Source organism: Onychomys torridus, chromosome 20 (assembly GCF_903995425.1).
Source record: "Onychomys torridus chromosome 20, mOncTor1.1, whole genome shotgun sequence".
Classification (NCBI taxonomy): Eukaryota; Metazoa; Chordata; class Mammalia; order Rodentia; family Cricetidae; genus Onychomys; species Onychomys torridus.
The window spans coordinates 17,758,507-17,770,834 of NC_050462.1; the positions used below are offsets into that span (position 1 = coordinate 17,758,507).

The following is a 12,328-nucleotide window of genomic DNA, read 5'->3' on the forward strand; positions in this document are numbered from 1 at the left end:
AAATTGTATTAGAAATTATAAGAGGAGATAATTTAGAGAATTAAGACACATGTGCATAGATTTTATGCAAATATGTCATTTATACAATGGAGTTAAACAACTGCAAATTTTGGCTTACACAGACAGTTTACACCAATCCTTCAGATACAAAGTTACAAATGCATGTATGTATACCTATACACATTGACAACTGTGAATGCATATATAATATATATATATACATACATACACACACACACACACACATATATATAACTATACCCAATATATCCATTATATCCTAAAGCTATAGGAAATGAAGCAGTTGAAAATTTCCAATCACTTCCTGCTGCACGTCACTTCTATTGGTTTCGACTTTACTGTCTTTACTAATGCATGCTCTAAAATGTCTATCAGTGATAAATGTCATCATTTAGTGTCTGTTTCCCTTTACTATCTGTCTTCTCTATCCTGTGAACAAATTCTCACCACTTCCAGCTTGCTTGTATGGACTTCCTTACAATCACACAAAACTTACAATACAATTAATTAAGCACCCACAAGTGCTAGATTTTGTGTCAAACACATTTTATGGATAGGGTGTCCCTATATAGTAATACTGTCCCTGTTATAATAAGAAAATCCAGGCTCAGAAAGTTGAAAGAAAGAGCCGGTTCTTAGAGTTGAGAATTGATGGAGCTGAGATTTTGATGGGAGACCTCAGAGTTCACAGGATCAATATATATATATATATATTTCTCTAGTTTGTGAGTTTATTGTTCCTGCCTGCATATCAATAGATGCCTTATTATCTTTTCTCCCATAAGTCATGGAAGTGCAAAGTCAGTATAGTATAGAGATTATAATACTGTAATTTTGATTTAGACCAGCCCAGTGAAGGGTATAATGCAGTCTTGCAGTTGTTCTTTGACCTTAGGCTAAATATTCACATTTGTAATACACAAGTTTAGTCAACTACAAATGTAAGTACTAACATCAAGTACATTCTAGCATTGCCATGAGGCTTACTAGAGAAAAGCGAGGCTTGTACTGTATAAGTAAAGTACCTATACCAAGCTGATCTTTGTTTATTTTGCCTCCAAAATGAAAAGTTAAAGAACAAAATATGTCAGTGGGGAAGGATGATGAAAATCATTTTAAATTCAACTCTCTGCAATAATGCAACCTTTTCCTTCATATTCAAATGTCTTCCTGGCCCCAATTTAGGGAAACTGAGCTCCTGGAAAGAGGTATTTAGGAGCCAGGATGCAGTAATAGAGGAGCAATTTAGTGATATTCCACTGGCACTGCTTAAAAAACAGCAACAACTAAACTACTTTGAGTTAGAGAAGGAAAGAGGTATCTCGGATTTGCCTTATTAAACACACCCTTGTCACACTTTCAGGAGGACTTTCAAATTTTCATTTATTTATGTCTAGAAGATGCCAGTGGTTGAAATATCTTATTACAAAAGTAGTTGTGATTTCATAATATTTATTCATGAAAATAATTCAATTATTATTTAATTTCCTCTGGCTTAGAGAATGATATTTTAAATCCCCCGGTCTAGATGGAAGCATAGCACACTTTCTGTTTAAAACTTCTAAATTTATAACTTTTAGTCTCTGTTTCCTTAATAAGAAAAGGAATTGATTTTCTTTATTTTTAGCATTGAGAAAATTAATGTTGTTGAGAATAGTAACATGGTCAATGTTTGGTACATAACAAAGACAGGGCAAGTAGAAGTTTGCTTATTTATTTATGTTTATGTTTTCACAGTGTGCGATGCCTAAAGCATTCATCTTCAAATAATTTTAATAATTTTAAAACCGGCATATATGAATTACTGCAATAAATATAATCATTAATGTAATTTGTTGGGTGTAATGCAAATTTCATAGCAATGAAATCTGTTATTTCCTTATTTTGTGTCTTTATAGACAAAGAAAGTGAAACTTATTTCAACCAGGTTCTAGGTCTGCATGCATCCATTTACTGTGTTCTTTGTATCTGTTGTTATTCTTTACAGTGGATCCCTGAATTTTCAACAGCCATATAAACATACAGTCCTATATAAACACATAGCAGACACAGAAAAATAAAAATAAATTCAAATATTGCTTATTATTTACATTACTAAATCTTTGGAAATAACAACCATTCATGAAGTATTGTTGAGAGTTTAGTTAGATGATTTATCCAGGTCTCTATGTATGTCAGATTACTTATTATAGGGCTTGTCATACCCTCTTACAAAGAAATAATCTGGATATAGTAGCACCATGTAAGCTAGGTTGCAACATTCCTTTCACAGGGGTCACCTAAGATCATCAGAAAACACACATATTTACATTACAATTCATAACAGTAACACAATTACAGTTATGAAGTAGTGATGAAAATAATTGTATGGTTAGAGGTCACCACAACATGAGGAACTGTATTAAAGGGTCACAGCATTGGGAAGGTTGATAACCACTTACACTGTACATTTTTGTCATTGCTGCACAGTCATGGTGTAGAGGCATCCAACACTCTCACAGAGAATTCATGTCAAAGGCCCAACATCAGCACAGTACATTAGTGCTTGTTATGACTAATGCTTGTAAATGACATATCTGCTTACATTTATATACAGATTTCACTGATACACTGATGCACAATTCTTCAATTCCAGTTCCAATGTTCATCTCCTCATTTTGTCTTACATCCCAATTGTTCATAAAACAGCAGCAGTGTGAGCCCACTGTCACAGGTGGAAAGAGCAGTAAGGCATTCAGTGTGTGACTCCCATTCTCTGGATACCAGCAGAAAAATCTATCACATGATGTAAAGAGTTTATAATTTTATCTAAGTCCCTCTCAGGTAGAAGCAGTCAAGTGTCACATCACTTTTAAAGTGTGTATTTGTTATTATAAAAAAAATGAAGGAAAAAGATGAAGACCAAGATGATTTGAAATGGGTTTTAGAAATTTACAGCATGCGTCCCCGTGGAAAGACATTCTGTTTATGATGCCTCTTGCCTAAGTCAGCATCTGTTTGCATGTTCCAGGTCTCCCTCCTTCTCTCACTGAATTGCACCTAGATGGAAACAAGATCACTAAAGTTGATGCATCCAGCCTGAAAGGACTGACTAATTTGGCTAAGTAAGAAAATGTATTACTTTCTATCACAATGACGAGGGGGCGTGTTATTCATCTTTAGAAACATGATGCTCTACCCATTTTTATACTATCTTAAGTTAAAATATTTTCAAAGCAAAATTCCAGCTTACCTGATGCACTCTTGACAAAAGTCAATGAACTATTATAATTAGTATAGACAACAATGTTAATAATATACTTTGTGGATATGTTGTTTTTTTAGATCTTTTGTAAAGGTATCCAATTAAAAAGTGAAATGTCCATTTAGTATATTCTAATTTAGTATTATCAAAGAGAAAGTTAAGAAAACTATAACAAGTTAATCCAAATTTAAGAATGTATTCAAATGGCATCTATATGAACATAGAAATATAACTTTCAGAATAACTTCAAGGAAATTCTCTAATTCCTATTCTCTGAAGGACTTGAAAGAACACGTCATGACACAATTCCTGCAGACTCAGAAAAGTAAAAATTCTTTTTTTGTGGCCTTGCCTATCTGTATTTTTTTCTTTTTACATCACCAGGTGTCACTTTCTAACTTGGTTTCAAACCCCCTCTGTATTTAAAACTTGGCTACATAAGAAGAAGCAAGCTGATTTAGGAGTCTTCAAGGAATACTTTCTTGACATGAGTGTAACTGAATATTCCTACAGGGCATGTTCCTGCTGTAACGTTATGCCAAGTCAACATGGTAGATTAAAGAATACACAGAGAATATCTCTTTATCATTGAGAAATACTAGTGACCAATTCAATAATAAGGTACCTTTCCCTGTTTCTATGTGTAGTCTCCAAATGATCCAGTAGATGGGGAAGAGAAAGAGTAAGTACAGCATTATAAATATAGCTATATGTTTCCCTGGTAGCTGAAGAAATAAGAAATACTCCATGTAGAAAAATTTAACCCTAGTTTCTGATATAGAAATCATGGTTCACAGTATTATTACATCATGTATCACCTATCTTTCTTTATTGATTAATTCCTTCTAGCTGCAGAAGAATGTAAGTAGATAATTGCATTCTTTATTACATACATTTGCCATTAGGATCTTATTTTCCTATTATTATTATGATGATAGTTAAGAGCAATAGTATAAGAGGAAAATATTAAATTTAAACCTCTAAAAATGGCAAATCATTCATAATATATGTGTTGTTTAGAAAAGAAGCTTGCGTTATATGAAAACCAGTAAAGAGATTCTAGCATTCTAAACTTTGATACTGATGACATGTGTTTTCTTAAACAGAAGCTTAAAGTAATAATATATTATGAAAAGACTAATAAAAATTCAGGTTTCTTGTTAAGTGGATGATGAATTCCATTTAATTTCTATATCTATAGGGTCAACTTTTCTAATTCTTGAATGTATCAAATCCATTTCTTTTGGAATCAAATCCAGAGAAAATTATTCACTAAACTATCAAATCACTGTGTCCCTTATTATTCACTGATGTTTGAACACACCAAGTGTGTTGGTGTTGAAAATTTAAAAAAAAAAAAACCTGTGAAAAGAAAAATAACATATTTTCATGTCAGAGTGCTAGTTTATTATCATGACTGTGTTGGAAGAAATTACCACACATTGCTCTTGTGAAGTACAGAATATAAATGATTATTATACATACATATGTCCATATATAGTTATGCACATATATACATATACATATAGATGACATACACATGCATGTGTGTCATCATGTCCTTTATTAGTAGAAATATTTTGCAATGGTAAATATCTTTTTTGAGATTTCTAACTGTCCCTTTTAATTCATGGAGAAATATAGACTCTCAAAAACACTTGTTGATTAAATATATAAACAAAGACTTTAAAATAACATTAATTTTGAAAAAATTGTTGGGAATTGTATAGTCTAAGAAATATTCTAGTGCAAAATTGATTATAGGGACTTGGAGTGTCACGAGGTATAAAAGACACAGTTCTGAAGTGAAAAAGAGAAGGCTGTAAGTAATAAGTAGGCATTTATGATGAAGAGAAAATTCTAAACATCCTCAGCCAAAATGCCAAGATAGCAATCAGTAGTTAAGATAATCAGTGATGCTATTATGCTGCAAAATCTGCACATTTTAACCATTATTTCAAAATAAAGCCAGGACCATAGTTGGGAGATTTTATTTATGTAAGGCTAGCATCTGAGTTCCTAGTGGGCTCAAGTCTTGGAGCTACCTAAAGGCTAGAGAAATCATTCAGCAATTTTCAGACCACTCCTTTGCATGTGAAGACACTTGATAAATATTCTCCTCCCGAAACACCACAGCTGTTAGATGTCTTTCATTATTCTGTGGCCTCATCCTGCCTATGGATTAACATCTCTCTGCTTTGGGTGATTTTGTCCCTAGAATGTTTAATGGATTAGTCATGCCTCCAAGCCAACTTCTTCTGGCTTGGAATCCCATTAATATCATAGAATCCTCATTTGATATGTCTTTAATTTAAGACACATGAATCAAGACCTCCACCAAATGAAAACTTGTAAAGCATAGAGAAATGACTCAGATGTCTGAGTAGGAGGAAGTGAAACTCACACCAAGCTTATCCAGATTTCCACAAAGAGTCACTAGAGAACTTGTTTTTTAATTCAAGACAACACACAAATTCTATTTATTGTTCTAGAAGGTAGGCTTACCTTCTTACCTTTGTTCTTTACCAAATGGATTTGCATGTTTATTACATGTAGAAATCAATTCATGGTTATTTGTTGACTATGTCAAATTCTACACTAATTCTATGTTAGGAGTTGATTTATTACAAGACAGCTGCTATTTCAAAGGAGAGTAATGCAATTAGTCAAGTCATAATACTGCCTTTTATATTTTCCAAGATGATGTCAGAATGCTATGGAAGAATGTTTATTAGAGGTATCCATTCAGGAGTCTCAATAAAAGTCATGCTGAGCTGAGATGTTGAGAATAGGCTTTTAGGGTGATGGAGATAATTCTGTTGGTCAAGTCATTGTTGTTCATCATGAATACTTGGTCCAGATTCCCTACATAAAAACCTAATAAGCACTGTGGCACTTACTCTGAAAGAAAGAGACAACGGGATCTCAGGAGCTTGCTGACTGGCTAGTTTTGACAAATTGGTGATCCCATGTTCAGTCAAAGACTATCTCAAAAACTAACGTGGAAAATTACGGAGAAGGATAACCGGTGTCGATATCTGACCTCTGAACCCATGCATACACATGTATATGCTCATGCAACTTGGCACACACCTCATACAACTACACACACATCTGCACACGTACATGAACAAACAAACAAACAAACAAACACACACACACACACACACAGAGAGAGAGAGAGAGAGAGAGAGAGAGAGAGAGAGAGAGAGAGAGAGAGAGAATAGTCTTTGTCTAGGCTCAGAAGAGTGAGAAACAGCCAACAGAAAAGCAAGGAATGCATGATCAGTTGCTCAATTACCTACAGTCCATAAGAAAGGGAATCTTGACTGCTGTGCACACGATCTTTTTCTGTCCTCTTCTGCAGGTTGGGATTGAGTTTCAACAGCATCTCTGCCGTAGACAATGGCACTCTGGCCAACACTCCTCATCTGAGGGAACTCCACTTGGACAACAACAAACTCATCAGAGTGCCTGGTGGGCTGGCGGAGCATAAGTACATCCAGGTAATGCAAAGCCATTCCTACTTACGAGGACCATCTGAGGAGGAATCTCCTCCTGTGATTCTGGGAGGAAGAGAAGTCTCCTTGGGAATAGTTTTGTGTCATAACCCTCTACCGTATCTCTGGCTGTCCTGGAACTCTGTGCAGACAATGTTCACCTCGAACTCAAGAGATCTGCCTACATCTGCATTCTGAGTGCTGGGACTAAAGACATGTACCACCACATTCATTTTTTTTTTTAACCTTTTACACTTAAATAGCCATTAAGTTCAGTCACTGTGTCTCAGAAACACTATTTTGACACATTTTATAGGTAAAATAACATAATATCTAAATTTTGTTGGTGACTCAGGATAGACTGACCTGTTCTGTAGCTGGAAGTGTTAACATCCGTCTCATATCCCCTTTGTTGTTGTTTACTTGAGGCAAGTTCAAATTCAATTGACAGAAAATTTGACCTTAGCTGGGTTTAGTAAGTTAAGTGTTTGACATAAATGTGAGCAAAAAAGCTTTACGTGTTTTCTTGAGTATTTATTGTTTTCAGTGAGGTGGTAGTAGATTGATTTTTTTAAATAGTAGATTTAGATTTGGCAAAACAAGGTACACCTTTTATTGGCAAAATTTTCATTGTGCTTAGTTTTTTTTTTTTTTTTTTTTGTTTTGTTTTGTTTTGTTTTTGAGCTAAGGATCGAACCCAGGGCCTTGTGCATGCTACTCTACTACTGAGCTAAATCCCCAACCCACATTCACCTTCTTTATTACTGTTTTTCTCATCAAATTAGCACACTCTATAGAGATCATGGAATTGCTTTAGTAGGAACCTTAAGGAACAAAACTCAATAGGAAACAGTTGTCCATTTTGATGCCACTTCCTATAATGTTGCTTCATATATTTCCAATTTGAACTTCCAGATGTTGTATACCTATTTTTGTGAGTCACAGAGAAAGATAAGTAAGCACAATGCTTTGAAGTCTGTTGAATTTAAGAAAACAATTCCATACTAACACATATTTGGAAAGTAGCATTCTCTACTTTTTCTCCCTAATTTTTAGTACCTGGATCCTATTTGCTTTTCTTCTTCAAGACCCTAAAGATTTCACATACATTATTTCTTTTTCAATTATTTTGCAAAATTTGTAAATATTTATTAATTTTAGTATGTTATTAATTCTTTGAGAATTTTATGCGATGATGCAAGGTATTTTACAAATATGTATTATATTGGTATGATAACTGGAACTCTTTTGCAAATGCTCTTTATCACGTGACAAAGAGCCCTTCTATTCTAGCTTAGCCGGAATTTTGAACACTTTCTTCTTTGCAAAAATAGTCTGTGCTTGTTGAGATGATAATGTTTTGTATTTCATTACTAATACAGTGTGTTAAAAGTTGTTAAAACAGTTTTATATCCTTGAGATACATAATTCTTGGAAATAGTATTCAGTCCCTCTGTACATTGTGAAATACAGCTTCTTAATATTTCATTCAATATTTAAAAACTTTTGCTTATTTGACTACAATTTTCTTTCATAGTTTTTGTATGGCCTTTGAATTAGAGAACGCCAATCTGATATTATGTGAAATCTAGTTCTTCTTGTTCACGGCCTATAGCTTGTCATATTTCTTGACATATTCTTCTCTCACTTTTGACATGAGTTATCAATTCTTACTAAGTATTATTTGCTTTCCTTGACAAGTTCTGCTAGAATAGAGGACAGTAATAACAATATAACATTTTCAAAATGTAAGACTCCTAAAAGTATCATCAAAATGATTGCTTTGGTTTTAACAATACTCTTTCCTGGTTTTTAATTTTATGTACCATTGTCCCTTTAAGTAATTACATGAATAAGCACATTTTAAACACTACACAGATATGGATTTCCCTGCAGGTAACAGATTACAAATCATCACTTGAAAATTGTATTTCTAAAGTCTTTACTTAAAATTTATTTTGGATTATCTCACTATATAGCCTAGACTGCCCTCAAACTCATGAGCCTCTTACCCCACCACCTAACTGTTAGGATTGTAGGTGTGTTTCATCATGTCTGGTTGATATCTCTGTAGTTTTTAAATATATCTGGTATCTAGTAACACTAAGAAAATTTATGAACAAATTACTATTGTATTAAGCATGACAAAAACGTATTTTATAAAACATTTTCATGAATTTAAAGTTCAATATTTTTAGAGTAGGCTTTGTAAATTAAATATCAGCAGTGTATGATGCTGGTACTTTCTTATAATCCCAGAATTGGAGATGCTGAGGCAGGAGAATTGAAAACCTGAAGACAATTTGAACTATCTAGGGAGAGTGTCTCAAAAAGAAAACAAAAAATCAAAAGGAAAACCTTTTTAGGCCTGCCTTTGTAAATGCAATACTTAAATATACTTTGGAGTTTGTGTTTCTTTATTTAAATTCGAATGTGTAGATTTTTCTTTTGTTGTTCAGTTTATTACACATTACTTCTTCACATATATCTTTATTAAGTGGTTTTAGTTTTTTTAAAATTTTTGCTCTACAGGTTTGATAATCAATGTAGATAGTATATGATAAATGCATATCATTCAGTGTATTTCTTAACTACCTCCTTTCTCCAGCAGCTGGCACTGGAGATGTAGCCATGAAAAAAGGGAACAGCTTCTCCCCTCATTAAACTTTTGCTGTAGAAAAGAAAAACAGAGAAAGCCTGTTACCTCGCATAGTGATAACCGCTATCAATAAAGATAGACATAGCTCTGAATTAAGAATGGCAGATTGGGAAAATGAGAGAGGGCATGCTTGATATGAGAAAATGAGGCAGTAAGCCTGCAGATGCCTTAGGGCAGTTACTGCAGTTGAGGAAGGCTGTGTGACACTGGACTGGGCTTGGACAGTGACAGGATAAGATACAGGCTTGGAGCAGAATGATGTCAGATTGTAGGATGGGAAAGTCCTGGTGAGAACTTGCTCCCTTGACTTCCCCCCAAGAAAAGACAGGGTGTAATTTTCACTTTCTCCTGTTTTTGTGACATGGATAGTATTTTTAATTTACCTGTGGACTGGCCGTTTTCGTTGGTGGTTTTGGTGGTGGTTAGTTTTAGAGTTCCTCTGGGATGCAAAATTTTTTAAAAGTGGACTTTTGAAAAACAAAGGAGAAAATAGGAGCAGCAACCAGCAGTTTCAACAGTTAAGGAAGGGGCCCTGGAAACATAGGCTGGGCTGGTGGAGTAGACATGAGGAGGAGGACCACTCCATGATGCATTTCGAAGATTACAGAGCTGATGATGGGGTAGAGAGTCCATGTGGAAGCTGAGTGCAAGTGTAATTGTAATGTTTCTAGCCTGAGCATCTAGAAGGACTGGGGTGAAATTTACAGAGATAGAGGAAGGAAAAGCAGCTTTTGAAAGGAAGACAGGAAACAGAATTTGGTTTGAGGAGTCTTAAGGTATTCATATTACAAGGTCCAAATTAAAAGCAATATTTACATGAAAAACCTCAATATACACATGGGGAGAATAATCCTGCCACACTATTTCATGTTGCAGGTTGTCTACCTTCACAACAACAACATCTCCGCAGTCGGGTCAAATGACTTCTGCCCACCCGGCTACAACACTAAGAAGGCTTCCTACTCCGGAGTGAGTCTTTTCAGCAATCCTGTCCAGTATTGGGAGATCCAGCCATCCACCTTCCGATGTGTCTATGTCCGCTCTGCCATTCAACTCGGAAACTATAAGTAACTCCCAACCAGCCTCATTTTTATAATCTGGAAAAAAGAAAAAAAAAAAAAAAAACCCAGAAAACAGTCTGTCAATATCATTACTAAAAAGAAAAGAAAGCTAGATGCTGGAAACTCAAGCATGTTCTGGATGCCTTTTCCACACACTCTATTATGCATCAAGCCAACCAAATATGCAGATAATGAAATAATTGCCTACAATAAAAAATATTTTGCCTGCAATATTCAGAATCATTTTTAAAAGTTTCTGTAGATGTGAACTGAGCTACCAAAATCTGATGTAACTATAGCAGTCAACCATTTAGTAATGCTTTTAGAAGAACCAAATACAAAGTCTTTTGTAAAATTCATAGAGCTAAATTAACTCTTTTGACATAAAGGCAAGTGCCAAACTCTAGCAATGTATTAATCTACTTTATTATTGGTAAAGCCTCATTTGAATATGTAAATTCAATACAGGCTGTGTAAAATTTCACTGTCATTATATTGGAAAAATAAAATTTTAAAAATGCATTCAAAATGAATATTTTATAAATATTTAATTCTAAACATTCCTGAAATTTCTGGGCAGTTGACAATAATAACATATATTTTCAAATTCTTAGCCTCTCCTCTTTATATTTACATGTGAGAGTGACAATGAGTATTTTCTACATTTAGCCTTAAGCTTATAAATCAGGAAGCAGATTTGGTTTCATTAGCATAGAGGACTCATATTTCCCATACTCATTTATGCAATCAGTTTCAAAAGAACTATGTACACCATCAGGCCATATGTCTAGACATTTGTGATTTTACTCATGTACTGGAAATCAATACCGCTGTCTGTTAGCTAGTGACCTTAGGAAAGTATTTTTGAGTTCAATTTTGAGACAACTATCAAATCAGGCAATTGAGCATGTCTCAGGAGTGGGCTACTGGGCTTAGTGAATTTATGACTTGGAATGTTTGGGCCGTCAATACCTAGTGGGAAAGTATGCAAGAACAGTCTGGTCCTGCTGCAAAGTTAGACTTCTTATGGTAAGCAATCGTAAGACAGCAAATTAAACCTGGCTTTAACCACAAGAGGTGAATGCTCATTATTTGGGATGAGCCTTCTGGTTCTCTTCAGTGGGGACTCCCACCAGCTTCCCCTCTGCTTTCAGCTCTGTTTCCTTTCCTAGGCTGGCTTCCCTTATGACTGTAAAGGATGAACTCCACCTGCTATTTTCTGAACTGACAAGAATGTTATCTCAGAATGCCTAGAACTCATTGTGAGTTCTTTTCTAATTATTACATGCCAATTCCAAATCTCTGTAGAAGGGATACTAATACCAGTTTTCAGAGACGAATACTGAGGTTGAAACATAAAAGCTTCCCCATCAAAAAGGATTTGGGCTCCCTTTGACTTTTTCAGCCATCCTGAGTGTTATTCCTCTCTCCCCTTCCTCTCCATCTGCATTTCTGTCTCTTCCTGATAACACTCCTCCTCCTCCAATCTTTTCCATTCCCCCTGCAAATCACTTGTGTCCTGTTAGTCCTCTTCCAAGTACTCCTCCCCACGCCCGGCCATGGTCCCTTTTTGCTTTCTTGGATTTTGTGGTAACTCTAAGTTCTGCACTCACATATGAAGATCTGGAGCTAGGAACCACATGAGAGAGAACATGAGATGTTTGTCTTTCTGGATGTGGGTCATTTCACTCAATATGATCTTCTCTAGTTCCATCCATTTATCTGCGAAGGTCATGACCTAATTGTTCTTTCCAGATGAAAGGTGTTCCTCATGTACCACACCATATTTATTTATTTATTTATTTTGGTTAGTTGAGACAGGGTTTGTCTGTGTAACTTTGCG

General features: G+C 34.9%; 1 protein-coding gene across 2 annotated transcripts in view; it reads left to right on the forward strand.

The window, feature by feature from the left end:
- Dcn (decorin) overlaps nt 1–10,550 on the forward strand; it is a 37,351-nt gene extending 26,801 nt beyond the window's left edge. For both annotated transcript variants that reach the window (XM_036169835.1, XM_036169836.1), the window contains exons 6-8: nt 3,032–3,125; nt 6,633–6,771; nt 10,301–10,550. In XM_036169835.1, the coding sequence (XP_036025728.1) occupies nt 3,032–3,125; nt 6,633–6,771; nt 10,301–10,495 (428 nt within the window). In that variant the 3' untranslated portion in view covers nt 10,496–10,550. The remainder of the gene's footprint in view (nt 1–3,031; nt 3,126–6,632; nt 6,772–10,300) is intronic.
- Nucleotides 10,551–12,328: the final 1,778 nt, after the last annotated feature.